Here is a 21,713-nt window from a genome sequence, read left to right as displayed (position 1 = left end):
ATTCCTCAGGAAGTAACTAGCGGAATCAAACAAAATTTGGTCCATATGTTGCCATCAACAGGAACAGGTGCTGATTCAATTTTGGTGTCAATAACTCAAACGGGAGCTATAGAACGTTTTTTGTCGTCAATTGTGACTGCTGTATCTCAAGAAATAATGAACGGAATGAAAGATCGGCAAGCAGCCCTTAGTGGGTATAAGAGCTGATTTTATTTTGGTGTCAACAGCTAGAAAGGGAGTAGCGCAATCGCCCGTTCTTTTTTTCCATTGTGAGTGCCCTATCTCAAGAAGTAATACTACGTTCTGGTTGAAATTTGGAATATATGTTAATCCATATGTAAACAGGCTTTGGTTCAATTTTGACGCCAATCGCGCCAAGAGGTGTTGATTTTTTTTTTTTTTTTTTTTTTTTTTTTGCGAATAAAAATAGCTTTATTAATGCAACAATAAGAAAGATAAATCGTAATAGATTGTCGTCTGCGTATTTCTCGTGATTTTAATTGTATGGAAATGATCGGAAATATTATCTCAATGATTTAAAATTTTTTAACTGTTGCCATCTTATGTTTGTTAACAAATAAAATATTTATAATTAATTCAAGCAAGGCTTTTGAAATAACTTTAAATTTTCGCTCTTTGCTTTGCTTTTGCAATAATTCAGACATTGGGATGGTCGTCTAGTTTTTGCATGTGTAATTTTGTTTTTGTTGGGAATATTGCATATTGTCAAGCATGGGGAGGGATCAGAAATAAAAAGAGAAAAATATAGAAGAAAGTTTCGTGATGGCCACAACATACTAGTTTTTCATGGAGCAAAATGAAGAATAAAATATTTTTCTATTAGATCAAAGATATGTTTCAACAAATGAACAATTAAATTAAAGAATTAAACAATAAATGAAGAGAAAGTGAAACAAAATAGACGAATAAATAAATAAATTACTTAATATATGAGAAACAATTAATCTTCTTTACTAATAATGAAGCTGAAAGTCTCTCTGTCCGGAGGATGTCTGTAGGATGTCTGGATGTCTGGATCTCTGTGACGCGCATAGCGCCTAGACCGTTCGGCCGATTTTCATGAAATTTGGCACAATGTTAGTTTGTAGCATGGGGGTGTGCACCTCAAAGCGATTTTTTGAAAATTCGATGTGGTTCTTTTTTTATTACAATTTTAAGAACAAAAATATTATAAGATGGACGAGTAATTTACGAAATTATCATAACGTGGAAAACGTAACATGGGCAAAAACCAATTAGCGAGATACGAAATTATCATAACGTGGAACCGTAACATGGGTATAAGCCAATTGGCGAGAAAATTCACCATACATGTGTAAATATACAGGCGAACCAAAAGACCTTTTAATTTTTCTACTACGGGCAAAGCCGTGCGGGTACCACTAGTGATTGAATAAAATAGTAAATGAAAATAAGTAAATGAATAAATAAATATAAGGGAATTATTAAAGGACGGAATGTAAATGAAATAATTAATAAATGAATACGTAAGTGATTGACTTAAATGAAAGGTGCTATTTCACTTTGCTCCATCCACTTTGCCCCGCATGCACTTCACTAACTGAACAAAAAGCAGTTAAAATACAAATTAGCTTAATATTAAACAAATAAATACTGCACCGAATATTAGTAGGTCTCAATTAATATTGAAAACGATAATGCCAAGAACTTTATCATTTAATAATAACAACAATAATTTTGACTTACAATAAAATATTACAATGCGAGTGCAGTCTAACTCGCTTATAACGAGCCCTGTTGTAACGAGAACCCGGATTTAGGGAGGAAATCAGAGATACTTGGTTGGTACAATATTAAATCTATGGGATCAAAACTCGCTTTTAACCGGCAAACTCCGCTTAAAGCGAGCAATATTTCTGTGATTCATAAAATGTATGAGACTTCCAGCTAAGTTTATCGTTTTTTTGGGAAATTTTTTTTTAACATTTCGAAGTCAACTGAAAGTTAGTGGTAAGTGATATATCCTGAGAATAAACGATGACAGCTCTTTTTTGAGCAATCACGATTGCTTATTGTTCTCATTTGACTGTTTTGAATTCCTATCATTTTATTTTCCCACCAGCACCCTGTGCCAGCACCACCGCCGCGTCGACCGGCCTCATGAAGCTGCTCCTCCTGCGAAAACCGGCTCCAGGTTGCGCCCATATCCTACACACACACACGCATACACACACATGCCTACACACACATACACACTCATGCCTGCACACAGACACATATGCCTACATACCCACACACACACACACGAACGCCTACACACACGTGTACACACACAGCACTGCATACACAACACGCACACACATGCATACATACACACACACGCACCCTCACACATGCGCCAATACAAACACACACGCGCATTCATACACACACACACGCTCGTTTTTCTTGACTGGAATAGACTGCATGCACTACTACACAGTTAAAATACTAATATTACCAGAGAGATGATGACTCTAACAGCAGAGGAAATATTTCTCTATTTCACTTTGCCCCACGTTGCCCTACTAAGTTATTTATTAACGGCAGGTTCATATCATTTTTGTAACCATTTGTATCATTTTGGTAAACATTTTTTTTTTTAAACTTTACAGAACTAACTCTCGTTTACGTTACATCGTTCAAAATGTAAGACAGACATCAGTTTTTAAAAATAGAATTTTTGCACACTCTACTATATATATATATATATGTATATATATATATATATATATATATATATATATATATATATATATATATATATATATATATATATATATATTAAAGCTAAAGTATGTTAAAGTATGTTTTACGGATTATTTACGGGGCGGGAGATAGGGCAGGGGCCGTCGCTTCCACCGCCCCTTTCTTAAATCCGTGCTTGTACAGTAGAACCATGCGCAACAATAACCTTACCTTTCACACAAAACACGATCAAGGGGCTACCTATAAATGATGACACACCTTTTCCAACATATTTGATTTCCGCCCCCCCCCCCTTTGTCGTTAAGTGTCACACTTCACTTTATACTCCCCCCCCCCCCTTCTTTGTCACGCGTCGCGCTATTTTTCAAAAATATATCCTTATTTTAAAAAATGCCAGAAGTCACACTTCTTGTTAACCCCTACCCCCTTGTCACAAACTGTCACAATAATTTTACCACCCCCTTCACCCCTCAACGTGTGACATCATTTATAGAAAGCAGTCAATCTCATGCTTTTAATATCAACAACGAATTCTATTAAAAATAAAGTTTTATGTTTCACACCGAGGAATAAGTTAAAACTAGCAAATTTTAGCTGCAACTATCTTATTGGGATAAGTTTCAGCAATGAAATGGTGATGAGCAGTACGTTATCGCTTTTTAAGCCAGACATAAGGCAGAACTACATGCAATGTACTGACAGTCTGTTTATGACACCCAGAGGCTGCAGTGTCGTCTTTGTTACAGGCTCATCAGTCTGGAATAGTCAATAATGAACTGTAGTCAGGCATTTTCAGCTTCAATGAGAAGATATCTGCTCCAGCTAGGTCATTGACTATTCCAGACTGGTGAATCCTTAACAAGGATGAAACAGCAGCAGAGCTAGATAATGTAAACGCACTTGCGCAAGCCGTGCGCGGATACATCCGCTGACGTGCGGATACATTCGCCGCGGAGTTGCACGTCGTCCGATAATCGTAAAAGTTCTTAAATAAAAGATAAGATTAGATCAATTGAAGATCAATTTGAAATGAATAAGAAGTAAAGATAATATCTTTACTTCCAATTCGTTTTAAATTGATATTGATATTATTTATTTAGATTTAAAAAAATTATTACAAGATAGTATATACCAGGGGTGCAGAAAATGTTTTTACTGCCAAATTTGCCCCAATTTATATGAGAGTTTCCCCAAAATTTTACAATATGTTTTAATGTTTCAGTTAAAAATTCATTCATTACTATAGCTATAGATAATTTTGAAAAGCCGGATCCGACATATTCTGCACCCGTGGTATAAACATCAAAGCGTTCGGTGGATGTATTCGCTGCGGGCACGCGCATCTCACGATAACCGTTCAAATTCTTACTTCTAATTTGTTTTAAACTGATATTATTTAATTAATTTGTTAAAGTTATTAATGGATAGTATATACGTAAGTGCGTAAGGTGGATACATTCGCTGTGGGCATGCGCATGTTGCGATAATCGTTCAAGTTCTTACTTTTCATTTCTAATTTATTTTAAACTGATATTATTTAAGTAATTTGTAAAAATTATTAATTGATAGTATATACGCAAGTGAATATATTCGCTGCTGTGCGGATACATTCGTTGCGGGCACGCGCATCTTGCGACAATCATTCAAGTTCTCCCTCTTTACTTCTAATTAGTTTAAAACTAATATTGCTAATGGAACGTAACGTAAAACGTAGTAATCATAGCTAGATAATATGGACGGACGCAGATACAGTCGCTGTAAAGTAAAATATTTGCTGCTTTGCGTATACATTCATAGCGGACATACGCATCTCGCCATAATCCCAAGTAATGTTCCAGTTTTCCACTTATTCTTTTTTGTCCTTCTGCTAAAAAATTACTAAAATGTTAGTTCTCCCTTTTCTCCTATGCATCAAGTGGTGACAACTGAGCAATTCTTTTCATGTGGCTTTGTATTTCCTTTTTTTCTTTTTTTTTTTTTTTTTTTTTTTTTTTTTTTGTGCTCATATCAAATACAAAAGCACCTCCGTGACTTTAAAGCTTATCATATGGGGCCAGCAAGTTCGCACTTGCCGTATTTTTGGAAGTTTGCACCGCACCCGGCTAGCGTCGCGCTTTCAGTTTAACAAACAATGTTAAAGAAAAGTTGTTTCTCTCCGGGGTTTTTTTTTTTTTTAGATATTTGGAACGCAGTTTAAACAGATTAAATATTTCAATTTAAAAAAAAAATCTGAATTACTTACTGATAGTTAATTACCCTAAATATGACAACCACGGACTTTGCCGATTTTCGGATCGCTGCCGAAAATTTTTACATTGCGCATGAAAAAAACTTTGAACGATCGTCTTTATAGATGTTTATAAAAGTTATGAACTTACTGTGAAATAACTACAGGATAAACTCGCTAAAATTTCAGCACCTTAGTCCAAAAATAGATGCTTAAAGCAGGAGATTCGGAATTTACCGCGAAATAAGAATTCCGCAAATTTCTCCGATCTTTACTCGAAAATTTGGACATTTTTCCGATTTTAGCTCAATCCTTTTAACTAAAAACTAAAGACATAAAATACATTCTGACATAATTTTAAATTAGCTTCCCGTTAATTAAAAAAGACTGAAATTTCAGTAGAAGCTAAACTGTAAGAAAAAGGCGGAACACGTCGATTATGAATTCATCAGTTTTTTGCATAGTTGTTCGCGTAGGGGAAAATAACCGTGTTTAATAATGTTACACTGTAAGAAATTTCACCGTTAGAATACGGTCAGTGACCGGCAGAAAATGGTCCGGTCACTGCCCGTAAAAATAATATTCTGCCCGTAATCTTTCATGACCGTAAAAATAATAGGTTTGCCCGTAATTTCCTCCCCGTAAAATAAAAGGGGAGTGACCGTAAATTGACAATGTGCCCGTGAAAATTATATTCCTTTTTCTACGGCCACTGCCCGTACATTGACTATGTGCCCGTAAAAGCTAGAATTTGTTTTCTACGCCCATTGACCGTAAATTGATATTGTTCCCGTAAAAGCTAAAATTTATTTTCTAGTCCTATTGCCCGTAAATTGATATTGCTCCCGTAAAAGCTAGAATTTATTCTCTACGCCTATTGCCCGTAAATTGATATTACTTCCGTAAAAGCTATAATTCGTTTTCTAGGATCACTGCCCGTAAATTGGCGTTATGCTCATAAAACTTTTCTATGGTCACTGCCTCCTGTAAATTAACATGATGTTCATAAAAAAATGTCATTCTTTATCGTCACTGCTCACAAATTATTAGGTGCTTTAAAACTTAGTTTATTGTCATATAAGAACCAAGTTATAAATAAAAGTTTTAAGAACACAATAAAATGCAAGTCATTTTTACAGTTCAATTAATGCGTAAAATAGGCTAACACTGTTAGTAATGCAGTTTGAGGACCCCACTTGCCAGAATTATAAATATTCTATTAAATGATCTCTAAAAATGAGAATGCATGTTTAAGAGAGAGAAGTATAAAAAGAAATATGGAAAAAATCCCGTGAAATAAGGGAAACTTAACTGAAAAAAAAACAAAAAACAAATTCAGTAAAGCTTTTTTACTGTATGGATTATAGTAAAATACAACACTTAATATTTTATGTAAAATGCTTACATACACAATAATTTGTTTCATCGCTAAAACACATGTTACCAACATTGGCAACTAGTGTTTTTTTAATGGTTCGTCCATTGCCTTTACTTGTTTGCTAACCTCGTTCATTCAAAGAACATAGAACATTCAAAAAAGGTATATAAATTATTAAAAAACATATTTATACTTCATATTTAAAAAGTTATTAATTAATTAAACTATACATAAATTAAAAACTTGTGCAGTCGACTTCAAAAATAGACTGCATTTTTTACTAGCTAGCATAAACTTGTGGATAAATTAATTTTTAAACACCATAAGTATCCATTAAAGGTAAGCATCTCGAAAACAATTTTATCGAGAGAAAGAATTTTAGCTCAAAAATTATTACCAAAAAAATATGTGAGCATGTCTACATAAGAAATAAGAAGAGACAATATCCAGAAGTGTCAACAATGAAAACAAAGAGTTTAAAACATCAAAAAGGTTTATTTTACACTAATTACAAGTTAAATAACAACATAATTACAAATAAGCTTTTTCGGAAGAGAAATTATGGTCAAATTTTTCAAAACTTGGTTGAATCACTTTTTCCAAATCTTTATTCCTTTTGGATCCTTTAGTTCAGTAACTTATCCAAAATATTGCCCTAAAAAGAAATCACCATAAGGAAAATTAAGAATGATTTATTTTTCACACATTTAAAGCAGAGCAGCATTCTCACTAAATAGTAGAGACATACAGAGTAGCACTTTGGCCGAGTTACTGAGTACTCGGCCTTTTATTACTCGGCCGAGTACCGAGTTACCGAGTACTCGGCCTTTTATTACTCGGCCGAGTACCGAGTTACCGAGTACTCGGCCGAGTACCGAGTACTCGGCAGAGTTTCAAGTACCAATTATGTTTTAAGAAGAACCACTGACACACATGTGATGAATTTTGAACTTATTGGAATAGTAGTATAAACTTCCTTGTCCATATAATAGTTTTTAAAACTAAATTCCTGCTGAAATTTAATTACGCATTATATATATACAATTTTGTTTGTGTCAAAAATTTTACAAAAAAATAATTTTTTAAATTAAAAATAAATAAATAAAAGGTATGATTAATCAAGTTGGAATTAAAACAAATTACAGTAAAATCCCTCTAATGCGGACACTAACAGGACAAATTTTTTTTCTGCAATATAGAGGTGTCCGCAGGACAGGGGTTTAATAATGTTATTTGCATTGGAACTGGGGAATTAAAAATTTTCCGCATAAGAGGGGTGTCCGCCTTTGAGGGGTGTCCGTTAGGAAGGGTTTCACTGTATACCAATCAATTATAGTTCTAATCTGCCAAACATAAATAATTTTTAAAAGCAGATAAAACAAATGTGCAGGAACACTCCAGACCGCGTGTTTCTGCCCCCCCCCCCCCCCGTTACAAGGAACGTCTTTTTCAGTGCATAACATGTGAGCTAAAGAATGTAAAGACATTCAACAAAAAAATACGACTTTTGTCGGATGCTTTTAAATCTACGAGCCCCCATTTTGTGCATTGAAAAAGGAATTCCTTGTAATACCAAAACACGTGTCTGCAGAGTTCCTGCACTGTACTTTTAAGGTTGTTTTATTTTTTAAGCAAAGGTATTTTTACATTTTTTATAACTAATTTTTGTTTGTAGCAAAAATCCATTTTTAATATAAAAATTCCATATTTTCTATACTTACATTTCTTGCGTAATTTTTAATAAATTAGTTTTATTAACTTTGGGGACATTAAAATAAAGATTTATTCCATTGAAGCATTACAAACTTCATTATTCTCAAAATTTAAATTTGACTTATAAATTTTAATTGTAAATGATTGCAGAATATAATGCTTGCTCTTTTTTTATAAATTTAAGTATCTGTCTTGGACAATATTCAATTTTTTGCAACTACTCGGTATTGGCCGAGTATCTGATCAGAATTTGGCCGAGTACTCGGTACTCGGCAAATTGGCCGAGTAGGCCGAGTACCGAGTAGTTACCGAGTACTCGGTACGTCTCTACTAAATAGTGAAAATCAAAATAAAGCATTTTAAAGCACCCTATTTTTTTCACCCCTTTCCCTGGTTTCATAAGGTTTTCCTCCCTAATATGATGTTCAAAGGATTTTTACATAATTTCCAGGAATCCTAGGAAAAAGCACATGCATACATAGAAATATAAGCTATAATAAAATTAAACAAAAAATTAAGGCTAGATCAAAAGACATCGTAACTGCTAAAATGTATAAATCTTAAGCTTAATGCATAAAAGCTGGTAAACATGTAAATATCGAAAAATTTGTTTCATCAAATCAAACGAATGACAAAGAAAAGCATTTTTCCGACATCAATTCAAAATATGTGGTCTGTTTTGAAAAGAAAACAAAATGAGGTTATGAATATTTAGTGAACATCAATTTCAAAAAAAGAAAAAAAATCAATTGAAAACATAAACAATAATGATGATCATTAAGAGATATAATTAAACATAAAGCACTTTGGAGTCTTGCAAAGATCTCGGGGGAAACCTGCAACTGTAGTACAAGTATAAGGGGAAATTTCAGGGAAAAAACATTTTGGCATTTTTAGTGCCAATACTGGGCTATTTCCTGACGGGCATCTACAGTATGATAAACAGATATTGAAAACACCTTTTTTCAGAGCATAAGCATCTAAGCTTTTGGACCCCATACATAAGCATGATAGCAGATTTTCTAATAGAGGGGCTAAGGGGGGCCACAAGGGATAAATAAAAATAAACTATTTTATTAGATAAATTTTCATTCATTTTCCCATACATAAATAAAACTTTTAAACAAATTTTATAAATAAAAACATAAAACATATTTGAATAAAACCACTTTTGTTCGCTATGGGAATAATATCGGATTCCGAGTCCAGTCCTAAAGGATGCATTTGTACTGGTTTAATATTTCTATTTTTTTTCCAAGTTCGAAAAGAAAAGTAAAGACAGAAAACATGTTGCATTGTTGGAAGGAAAAAGAAACTCCGGGAATCTTCAACTCCTTTACCCCAAAATAAGAGACAGCAAATTTATTAATCAAAATTTTTTTAAGTACAAAGAAGCTAACCAATGTATGACTAACCAATTTTTAATGCTTGAAAGAACTGTCATGGAAAAATTAAGTTTTTTAAATCAATTTCAATTTTTTCCTCCATACATTCAGAAAAAACTAGTTTTAAATTTTAAACTTTAAATCTTTTTGGATTTCCTTTTTAACTGAAAACTTATTTCATGCTCAAGATCCATATAGATGTTCCAATAAGTGAAAATTTTCCCTTGTGTATGTCAGTTGATCGTTAAAAAAAGATCTATATTCGGTACTTGACCCAGTAGCAAGAACTTGGGTCAAGTACTCAGTAATCATCCTAAGAACTACTCAACTACACTAAATTACTGCAATCAATAGTAGGACAATGTTTTCAACCACACATGCACACTGGGTTTTAACATGCATACCCACCAACTTTGAAAAAGCTCATCATTTAAATTAGGGATACATTGAGTATGCAGTTGATTTTTGGTATACTGATGGCTATTTGGCACACAAAACCGAATACTTGGTTTGGCTGAATACCTTAATATTTAGTCAGCAACTGAATAGTAAATAACATAAATAGTTGACAATTAGTAGGCAAACAATTTTTTATACAATGAATGTATAGTACTCTAGTACAAACTTCCAACCTGTTATTTACTAATATTATCACATTTGGGTAATTCTTCAGAAAACGTAACTTTTGAATGCAAATATTTTTCAATCTCGAAACCTTTTGTTTCCTTTTTTTTCCCGTTCTTACATGAAAGTGTTACCTACTAGAAGTAACCATAAACAATGGCCCAGCTAAGTTTTAATTATTTTACGCATAAATGAAAAATAAAATAATCCCTTGTTCGTAGAAATTTTTTTTATAAAAAGAAAAAAAAACTTTTAGTATTTAAAAAATGAGGCCAATTTAATATCAAAGTAGTAGTTTTGTTAATTGTGCAATCAATCAGCTATTTTAATTATTAGTGGGAATATAATATTAAGTTCTCTTAATTAAAGTATGGTTTAATTAGTAGTTTCAAATACATGTAAATACTACTAAAATGAACTAAACCACAATATTAAAAAGTTAAATATACTTAAACAATTATCATTTGAGGCACTTGTGAAAGGAATAATTAATAAATAAGTATATACTTTTAATTAAGTTATTAAGCAAAATAAACAGCCACACAAGGTGTGTGACATGCCACGGAAATGAAATTCACACGTTACGAACCAAAAATAAACTAAAATAAAACTTATTATTCAAAAATTGGTGGCAGGTTTAAATCGATATATTTTTGATGAAATTAAAAATCATTGTTAAATGAATTGTTCCTAAAATTTTTTACTGTAAAAGGCATGTGACAGAAAAGTTACTTTTTGAAGAATGACTCATTTAAGGTGATTTTAGTGCAAGAGAAAACATTCAGATGTTACATTTAAGTTTCGTAGCTTTTCACTTTCTTTTATATCTTACGCCACATAAACATTTTTTTTTACCGCTTATAAGTCATAAGTATGAAACTAAACTCAGTGGCGCAAAATTAGAGGCAATCCCACCGTGCCCACATCAATCTTCATGACAGAGGGCTGTGGGGTGCAAAGGCAGGTGTTCTAGTAAGGTGGTCAGCCGAACGTGGAACCTCCAGTGTTTAGTTTCCAAGCATGCTTGGTACTCATTTTATTGACCCACTTATGAGATGAAAGGTCGAATCAACTGTGCCCAACGGGGAATTAAACTCAAATCTGCAATGAGGAGGCACAAAGTGCCACTAGACTTCTTAGGTATGAAACACTAAGCAGAAAAAATCAATTTGTGAAACGTTTCTCGTCTCACAAATGTTTAAAAAAGGCAATTTATAACGTGCAAAGAAAACACTCAGAAATTAAATTTTGCAGCATTTTGATTTCAGAAGTTTTACCATTCAAAATATTATGTAATGCTTAAAACAAAATAATTAATCTACAGAAAATAGATAAGCATCCTCAATTCTGAATTGCCATAAAATACAAAAATTACATTTTTTAGCCAAATATTCAGTCTTCAGTCAAATATTTGACTAGAATTCTAATAAAATATTCGCTCAAAAACATAATTGAACTATCAAATAATCCAAAAGAAATCAATAACCAAACTCTCGACAACAAACATTCTTTTATAACACTATTTAATTAAAACACTAAAGAAACAATCATTTAAAAAACACAAAGGTATCTGTTCCACAATAGTGGAGGCTCATCCCCTAAAAGACGGTGCCTCAAAGAAGGACATTCCTAAAAAAGACACCCTTACAGTAAATTTTATTAGCAGTCTACTTTTGGTTCTTTTCAATACTAAATGAGTGTTACTGATATGATTAATATAATTCTTAGATTGCAAACATCGCAATTGGAAAACAAAATATCAAACATATCATACTATTTTGAACACGCTTAAAATGAATTTCTGCTAAGATAAACTACATTTGTGATCCCTGTCCTTTTGATTGTTAATGATTGATATTTGGATAAGATAAACTAAGGTGAAGGCCAATAGATTATAAAGGTCCCTTGGAGTTAGTTTTAATAAGGTTTGACTGTATTTTCAAAATAAATATGGAAATCTGTGCATCTTACATGCAACGATGGATACAAGGTGAGGGTCATAATTCTCTGCCGACATTATTATCCAATCACTTTGTGCTCAAATATACTTAATGAATAACCTGCAAACAATTGGAGTATTTTTTTTTTTAAATTCACTTAATATTTTTTAAAGTAAAAATCTGGAATACAACTTCTTTTCATTGCTTTTAAAATTAATTAGTATTGTTTATGTCCCACAAGGTGCTTTATTTCTGGATAAGTTATTGCTTTAATTGACACCCAAGTATTTTCAGAATTTTTTATGCACCTTAAAAATATTCTTCAGCATGATCAGCCCTAAAATAGCAGTATCTAACCCCCTGATATCAACCTTTTCATCATTTATAAGTTGTACCACAAAAGATGGCTAATGCACTTCTTTTGTCATAAGTAGGATCAGGCCCGGCATTTTAACTACTGTGAATGCGTTAGGCATTAGGATCGGCAATGGGGTTAAAACCAAGGATTCTGGGAGGAATTGAGCCCCTAAAACCTCCTAACTGGCAGCGTCCGTGCATACCCTAGCCATGCTCATATTTTTTTCTTGGAAGAAAGGGAGGGGGGAAATCCCCCCCTCCAATGATGAGCATGGATGGGTATGCAGTGGGACAGCCAGGGTTGAGATTTTAACTGTTGAAAGCTGCCCAAGTATCCTTGGTTGTAGCACATGTTGCCAATCCGAAATACAGTAGTTTATGTACGTATAAGGCAAGGGGGCCCATATAGGGGTGAAGGGGGGCTAGAGCCCCCCCCTTGAAATTAGAATTTCCTTGCTTTTAGTACTTTTTTCCTTGCAAAAATGTAAAAACATTTCTCCAGCCATTAATGAATAAGTTATTAAAAATGTCAAATTTTAATGACTCTAATCTGTCCTGAAATCAGTTTCCATGGGGAAAACATATAGCTAAACCACAGGGAAAATATTTGAGCCCCCCCCCCCCTGCAACTTTGCATATGGGCGCCCTGCCTATACAATACAATACAAATAGGACGTGTTCTCATACCTATACAATACAAATAGACTACCTAAGATTACAAAATGAAGAGTTCTGTTTTCGTGTCCAGTTCATCGGACATCACTCTGTGGCACAATTATACTGAACATTTTATATTCTTTTAAATTTATTATAAAATTTTATTATTTCATATCGATAACATTTAAATACAACAGCGACCAGAAATAAAAGCACTGAATACAAGTAACAAGTAGAAAAATTAAAATTGTTAGTTTAAGAGCAAAGAAACTGATCATCGCTCAATAGAGTTTAGAAAAACATTTCTTAAAATAAAATATTAATACATACCTCTAAATAAATTCCGATGAAACACTTCTTGATCCAGAAGTTATTTTTCATCCAATTGTGCAAACTGGATCAAACTTTAAAGCAAGGATTGTCTGGGTGAAAGAAAATTCAACTAAGTATATGGAACAAAATAAAAACTGGTAGGTATGATTATGCATCATTTATATAAAAAAACTCCAGATTAAATAAAAAATTATTAAATAAAAACAAAAAACCCGACTGCGTAAAAACCAAAAAAACTAAAAAGAAAAATGTATAAGCCCAGTAGTTTAGAATGTATTCAGTACTACTAAATAACTACACCGTTGAAATAGTTTTATAACCGTACACACATAAGACAAAGCATAAATTCAAAAGCAGAACAGAAGGATCAACAGTAACGGCCCATTCCTTTCTGATTCAAGAACCCCGTAAAGTTTGAATGAACGACATTTTCGAAAACGTTTTCGATTTCGGGTAGTTTTTTGAAATTGAAGATCGAAAGATTCAAAACTTTTGGCGATCTTTGATGACATTGGAGAGAGGGGGTTGAGGACTCTCCCCTGAAAAAATTTTGGAACTAAAGTCGTAAAAATACAGTTGGCGATTTTTTGTGATGAGTTTGGGGGGGGGGGGAGGTTTGGAGACCTTTTCCGGAAATTTTTCGAATTTACAAATTTAAATTTGCAAAGGTAAATTTAGGTTTGTGAATTCGGGGGGGGGGGGGGGATCACCCCAATTGCTCCCTCTGTGGATCCACCACTGCCCCTCCCCCACTTCAAGGACCTGCAACCATGACTCCTATAAACCTGCCATTATGATTAAAACACATTCCAGTCAAAAACATTCATACCAGAACCAAATCATTCAAAAGAATAATATGAAACGCGCCTTTGACAACAAACATTCGATTATAACACTATTTGAAGGAAACACTTCAAAAAACAGCAGTACAACCAGGGGGAGCGTTCATGGATCTAGACCCAAATTGAAATGACCAAGAAAATTCAAAAATGAAAATATTTGTGTTTCGCATATAATTTCATTAGTCGTATATAAGAAAACTTGAAGTAAGCACGATTTAAACGTTTTTGAAAGTACTGCATGAAACAAGCCTATTAAATGAAAAAAGTATAATAGGTATTCGTTATTATGTATTGAACTCAGCAGTGACAAATTTTAAAAATGCATAAATGATAAAAACGTATACAAGAGAAACTTATAAACTGTGCTTCACTGTATAATACACAGAGTGGTCCGAAAGCGGGAGTAACCCTTTTTTAATTTTACTATGGTTGAATGTTTGCTGTAAAGTTCAGGCTCCGATCAGAGTACCTACAGTTCGGGGGGGGGGGGGACACATCCTTAAGAGATCCACGGCCCAAGAAATTGAGGGGAAAAAAAAACTAGTACTGAGACTTATTTACGTAAACATTATACACTGCTGGTCTAGGAGAGGACCCACTGAGTTTTTGCAAGGGGGCAAAAATTTATCGAGCTGGGCTTAACAGTTACTTTGAAGTCTTAAGAACTTCAGTTGAACAAGATCCATGTTGCAACACAGCTGAATTCTGCACCATATTCCACTTAATTTGGGCGTTTAGAACATTGCGTTTAAAATTCTGCTCCGAACCCAGCAAAACATCTGCAATAACATGGAGCAGAATTCCGCTGTGTTACGACATAGATGGTGCTCTGCCGATTTTTACTACTTTCAAGACTGTAAAGTGACTGCGTAACGAACATAACACTGAATATACGATGGGGGAGGGGGGTCACCCCGTTGAACCACTCTGTATTCTGTATATTAGACCCTTAAAGAAATGAAATCCTGGCTATGCAACCCCCAATAAAAAGTTATTTGATTTTATAAGTCACATGAACGACTCTCTGAAAAAGGCATACCCACAGTAAATTTCAATAGCACAATCTCACCACTTTAATCACCTCCTCCCCCCTCCCCCCCAAAAAAACCTATACACACCTATGCAAACACAGCCTAAATTTCCTACTAGAAAGACATGGCTTCTCGTCCGCTCAGATTGAGCAAATTGAAAACTGCTTCAATTTCATAGAGACCTGCGATTCAGACAATACAGCAGTTAATGATGTGAACATTCTTCTTACAGTAATTATTATACAAAATATTATATTTTAAGTTATGAATAGTTGTAAGTTATAGTAAAACATAGTATTATTATAGAAATTTACATTTAATTTATAAGTTTAGGCACATTGAACCAGAAACAATTCAGTAATTAATTAAGTGTTGAAAGTTGATAAGAAATACATGTTACATCACATTATTTTTGGTTTATAATAATTGTATGAATAACTGTTTAAAGATTTAGCTACAAAAAAAAAATGTATGAAACATGTTTTAAACATTTATAGCTGTGAAACTAATGAAAACAATGATGTCATTATTTATATTTTGTACTAAAAACGAATCTGTCGTTAAGAGGTAGCCTAAAGCAATTTATTTTCAACTACGTACCTATGTTTTATTTCATTGGTTTAAATGTAACATTTGAGTTCATTAAAAACAATCTAAAAAATGTAACCAATTCCTATTAGTCATTGATCATGGTTATTGAAAACCAGGAATATAAAGCATGCAGAGAATTAGTAAATAATTCATTTTGTCCTCATGCACAACATCTTTAATTAATTACATTAATTTAGAAAAATACTGCAGAAATTTTTGAATGAAACTATGGAAATTAAAACACATGGAGCATAATATGATATTCATTTGTGCGTTTATATTGCATCACGTTTGCATGCATTGTACTATGTAAGTATGTCTCGATATCAATGCTAAATTTCAACGTTACAGCGACGCTTCGGTACTCGCCATCAATCAATGCTCACAAATTATTGTTATCAAAATAGCTAATAAAAAAAGAACAGTGGATTAAAATTACACTTAAACAATAGTATAGAAAAAAAACCACTTACTTAATATTTTGAATCCAGACATTGGAATCACATGGCGAGGCGACGAAGCACGAAGACAACATCTTTCTTTCGATGCCTAGGCGCAATACTTAGATGAGAGCCTGTATGTCAGAGTCCCTACTCTCCAATACGTATATTTCGTTCAGATATTGTGGGACTTATATCATACATTACATATTTAAAAGGTTAAGTTCTTGGAAGGGACTCTAGTTGGAAGACAACATTCGTTCAACACAGGCCATCCATCTTGATTTTTCTCCTTCCCGCTTCTTTGCGTAGAAACACGTGACAACGACACGTGATCTTTATCAGCTAGCATATTACGGGGAATGACCGTATTCTGCACAGATTAAGGGACTGGACGACTGCCCCGTAATTTTACGGTCAACGCAACTTAAATTTACTGTAGTTTTTTTACAATTACGGTCACTGCCCTGTTTCCTCGAAGAAGGGCACTTACCGTATAATTTTATGGCCAATGCGCCTAAATTTACGGAAATTTTTTAGAGTGTACCGGAAATTCAAAAGAAAAATTTTGTTACTTTTTATTCAAATTACATTTTGAACACATTTCCGATTATTTCGAAGAAAGTTCCAAACATTTCATTTTCTTTCTTTTCAAAATAGTTTTATTTCCTGTAAAATGTTGTGAACTGAAAAGAAAAAAAAACACACTATATGCACCGCCCCTGCTGTATCCGCCGCATCGGCAATTTATAAACTTTTTTTTTCCTCGTAAGTGCCGCGGCTTTTACGTCCGAAAATACGGTATAGTTTTGGAATCCTATGTAGATTGGGTTATTAAGGATCCAAAGGCAGATGGGGGACAAGCTCCTAGTGGTATATCTCATCTTCATAAATAGCGCTTTTGCTACTTGATTTATTGCACCTGTTTTTCTCGCCTCCCTCATCAGAGCATTTCCAAGAAGTAGCGAATTGTTAGATTTTTTCTTCATTCTCTGAAATTTGGGTATCCTATTGATTTCTTGACTTGACAGCGTAAGAAAAGAAAGGTCCCACCAATGTATGATCTGCAGTGGAGATATAATTCCCAAAAATATGTGATTTTACGAATGTAAAGATATCGGCTAAAAGAAGCTTAGTTTTAAAATTTTGAAATTTAGCTTAGGTCATTGCATCTATAGGCTCACTTTATTTCTTATGATTAAAAATGTTTTTTCTTTTTTTTAATCCGGGCAATCCCCCCCCCCCGTTTTACGTGATAGGCAATGATTAGCTTGCAGGTACTTTTGAGTTGCGTGCGCAGATATTTTATATTTTTATCTGACTGAACTGCAGTCTCTGAGTATCATAACCGGGCAGTTGGTATAATGCATGTAATATAGTGGTGCATTCAAAAAGCACCCATGTATAAGTCACTATAACACTCTTGAAACTTATCACCAAAAAAGATGGTTACTGCTAAATGTTGCCAGATTTTATCAATTTCTGACTCGCGTGGTTCATTTTAATATAAAGAGAGACAGTCGGGGGTAGGGTTTTTTCTTTTAATTTTTTATTTAATATTAGTTTTTTCTTCTTAATAAATACATAATTGAGTTTTACAATCATTTTCAGACAAGTAAGTGGTGAAAAAAAAATCTTTTAAAACCGCCTTTAAACTGGAGGCAAATCGAAGAAAATCTCGAAAACCTGTGTTAAAAGTTTCATAAGTCCAAAATCCAAAAATCTGTGCTTGCGTAACATCATTTTGAAATTAATTTGTTAACTAACAAAGTTAACGTCATTATTGTTATTATTCTTGTTAATTCTGACAATGATGAGCAAATATAATAAAAACTAATGAAATGAACTCTTAACAGAGAACTGCTGGATAAACTTTTGCTCCGTCGAAAGCTGTTCATGTTATGTAAGTTATCACACGTAGTTGAGGCGCTAAGAATTTCATAAGAGACTCTGCTGTGGGTAAGTGAAGGGCAGTAACTGCGAATTTTTAAATTTCCATTTTATTGCATTTTTTTTTTTTTTCAATTGTACGCTAGCGTTATTGCACAAACTTGCTTATTTGGTTCCCACTGAAAAAAAAAAACGAAAAAAAACGTCTGATTCTAATATTTTCCTGTTGTTGGTTATTGAATCCATTACGCGTTTCTTCAAACATCTCGACAACTCATTTCTGCCTATACTGCCGTTTACCTGCCCAATGAGCTCACTCAATTTTTTCCGAAATATCCAACACATTGGAATAATTAATTAAAAAGTTCACCGAAGCATAAATATATACATTTCAAAGTAAACACAAAGCACTCACCATGCTAATGAGACGATTTGCATCCATTGTCGACCACACCATCCTTCAAGCAATCTTCGCCACCACAAAAATCATCGCTGTCGAAACCAGAAACAATGCACGACTTTGCTAAATCGAAACTTGCCTGCGAAATGCGCGCACCCCGTGACGTACTGATCTCGACCATGGGGGAGCATCAGGCTTTTTGTACTTGAACCCGTGGTTTGCGGGGTCACGCATTTGAACGTGAGAAGCCCTTTGTTTTGTTTTTTTTTATATCGCTTGGGACTTTTGTCTGAGCATCCCGCCTTTAACCTGCGAGTTCACCTCCCTCAGTCGTGAGCATTGCCTTCCCCCACCATTTCTTTTCCTCTTTAAAGATCACCGCTGTTGGTCAGATTCTTTATTTTTAAGAACCCAGGGTCACATTGGATTAGAAGGAAGAGGGGGGCGTTGGACCCCCCTTCGAGAGCGAGAGTATGCAGGGAATATTTCGGAGGAAAAGTGCATTTTTTTAGGGACAGGTGAATGGGGAGGTCAGAAGTCACCAATTATGGAGTTTTATGGCTTTTAAAAATGATGCATTCTTTCTCCCTCGGCAACGAAAAATAGCTCGCGTTTTGGAAGTATAGTGGCAGATGCTGATGTCTTCGATTAAGAACGATCGTCTGGATGCGGGGGTTGCCAAATTCAAGCCATGAACAAAACCAAATCATCAAACTTTTTTTTTCCAGAAAACTGGCGTTTTCGGAATATGAAAATTTGATTGTAAAGATGTCGCTGAGCAGCAGGCGCGATGGAAAACTTTTTTGCAGCACCCCATCCTCAGGGCTTAGTCACCGAACTGGCCAATTAGGCAGCATCTTAGGGCCCATCGATTTTTTTAGGGGCCTCCAAATGACTAAAATGTATTCTCGTGCAACTGCTATTTATAAAACTTTTAGATTATAAAATCAGCCGCTTTTTAAAATCAAATCTGGTAGAACAGAATCATTACAGTATCAAAACATGTTAAAGCCATCCTTTAATAAAATCATTATCGCCGTTTTATAAAGGCAAGCTTACGTAGAGCAGGGTAGGTTAAAAATTGAAAATGGCAGTTATAATATGATAAAAGTTGCAACAGACATAATAAATTTCAGTTAGGTCGCACCAAGAAGCAGAAGAATCGATTTTGGGCAATGAGGATTCTGCCCAATTTTCTCTGCAAGTGATGTGAGAAAAGCGCTGGATATGATCCGATGCATTTTACGACAAAGAGGACGTAATGTTGAAAGCATGGGTGCCCATATGCAAAAATTTTGAGAAGGAGGGATGAGATATAGGGGGGGGGGGGGCTAGGATATCCTGCTAAGCCATGGGGTTTAGCAAGATATTTTCCTCATGGAAAACGATTTCAGTACAGATTAGAGACATTGAAAATTTGATATTTTTAATACCTTATTCACTAATTCACTAATTGCTGGAAAAGAAATTATTTTCATTTTTACAAAGAAAAAGTATTAAAAGCAAGAAATGTCTTAGGGGAGAGCTTGAGCCCCACTTGCTTCCTTATATGGGCGCCCATGGTTGAAAGTCAAAAAAACTTTTATTCACTTTCGATCAATGTTGAATTCTTTACTTCCAAATTCTGTTAATCAAACAACAATGTGCAATTATTTAAACACCTTGTGTAAATAATGAAACATATGGGGTGATTCTTCAAAAACCTGACATTTTCCAATCACATTTAAAAAAAAAATTGAAATGCTGAAAAAAATCATACTTACTCTTTGCTAGGAACTTATTAAGAAAAAACTAGAGGGAACTCACTTTAACTATGTTACACCCTCAAAAGAGGGGTCAAATTTTCATACAGCAGGAGACTGACAATCAGTATCAGGAGAGTAACAAAATGAATTTCTTTATGGGTTATCTAAAATCTAACGATAGTAATAAAGAAATAACTGAAGCCTAAATCAAAAAGTGTGGTAATTAAGTGACAAAACAAAATTTATGTAAAACCTCACTTAACGGACACTCCTAATTTCTTCGAGTACAAGTCCCCCATAGTTTTTCCATATTATTCACTCTGAATAGCTTACACTTCCAATAACGAACATTCATTTAAACGAAGAAAAAATCGATTGCTACATTAAAACTTTCTTTAAGTTAGTCATACACAGTATGATAACATTTACGAAAAGAAAAGTTACCTTCTCATTACCTGCGAATTGTTTTATGGTTCAGGAAATACAAACATAGAATAAAAAGAGAATCAGCAATATTAATAACATATATTTTACTTTTAATTTCAACTACGAAATTTATAGCAACTTCACTAATCTATTCGAGCAACATTTAGATAAACAAATGTCTAACCAATAAATCTCTTTTGGAACGATTCGTCTGAACAACAATAACAAAAAAATTAAATAAATAGATTTTTTCCACTGATACAATTTTTTATTTATGTTTTGCTGAATTTAACTTTTTTTTTCAATCAATTTTATTTTTTAACTAATGTATTGGAAATAAATCTTTCTATTCTACGGGATGCATGACCAATGCTTGAGAAATAATGCTAGGAGAGTGATTTTTTTAGGACAGGAGTATGACATTTTCGATACAATTTGCCTGTTGCGTAAGCCCAGGATTATAATTAAGGTAACTAATGTTATTTTTCGATTCTAATTTCTTAATTCAACTACACACTATATGAGTAGAGTTATTATTTTCCTTTTATTTACCAACAAAATTGTGTCTAGGAGAATGACAGTAAAAATGTTTCATGCCCATTTTTGAACTTCAAAGTTCTAGTAAGAACAGCAGACAAATCATATGAACTTAATACTTAAGGAATCTAACAAAATGGTGAGAATAAACAGTATTGTATCACAGCAAATCTAAAATTCCTTTTTTTAATCTATAATAATTGAACTCATTCCTAGGACAGGAGAATGACATGAAACCTGGGGACAAAGTTTAAAACGATGCAACTTGATGATTTAAATAATTTAATTTATTTAAAGAATGCTATTTTACACCTTTAAATATGTTTAATTTTTTACTACAGATTGAATTTATGAAATGTTGCTATAATTTTTTTAAATAATTTAAGTCCATTTGAAAAACGGTTTGGGACACGCCAAAAGTGTGACTTTCTGGTTATTTAAAAAAATTTGTAGAAAAATCTAAATGA

At 33.7% G+C, this 21,713-nt stretch overlaps 1 protein-coding gene and 1 long non-coding RNA gene across 2 annotated transcripts in view; both read right to left on the bottom strand.

Moving 5' to 3' along the window:
* LOC129234528 (adult-specific rigid cuticular protein 11.9-like) overlaps positions 1 to 18,614 on the bottom strand; it is a 38,484-nt gene extending 19,870 nt beyond the window's left edge. The window contains exon 1 of the mRNA XM_054868541.1: positions 18,554 to 18,614. Coding sequence (XP_054724516.1) covers positions 18,554 to 18,595 — 42 coding nt within the window. The 5' untranslated portion in view covers positions 18,596 to 18,614. The remainder of the gene's footprint in view (positions 1 to 18,553) is intronic.
* On the bottom strand, positions 6,882 to 16,334 carry LOC129234529 (uncharacterized). The gene is made up of 3 exons (XR_008581549.1): positions 16,282 to 16,334; positions 13,342 to 13,433; positions 6,882 to 6,990 (listed from the first exon to the last, which is right to left on the bottom strand). It is a non-coding gene; the product is annotated as an uncharacterized LOC129234529 (long non-coding RNA).
* Positions 18,615 to 21,713: the final 3,099 nt, after the last annotated feature.

The sequence above is a fragment of the Uloborus diversus genome, chromosome 1, assembly GCF_026930045.1.
Source record: "Uloborus diversus isolate 005 chromosome 1, Udiv.v.3.1, whole genome shotgun sequence".
NCBI lineage: Eukaryota > Metazoa > Arthropoda > Arachnida > Araneae > Uloboridae > Uloborus > Uloborus diversus.
The sequence above is the reverse complement of the archived record's forward strand: the minus strand, read 5'-3'. Positions and strand labels throughout refer to the sequence as shown.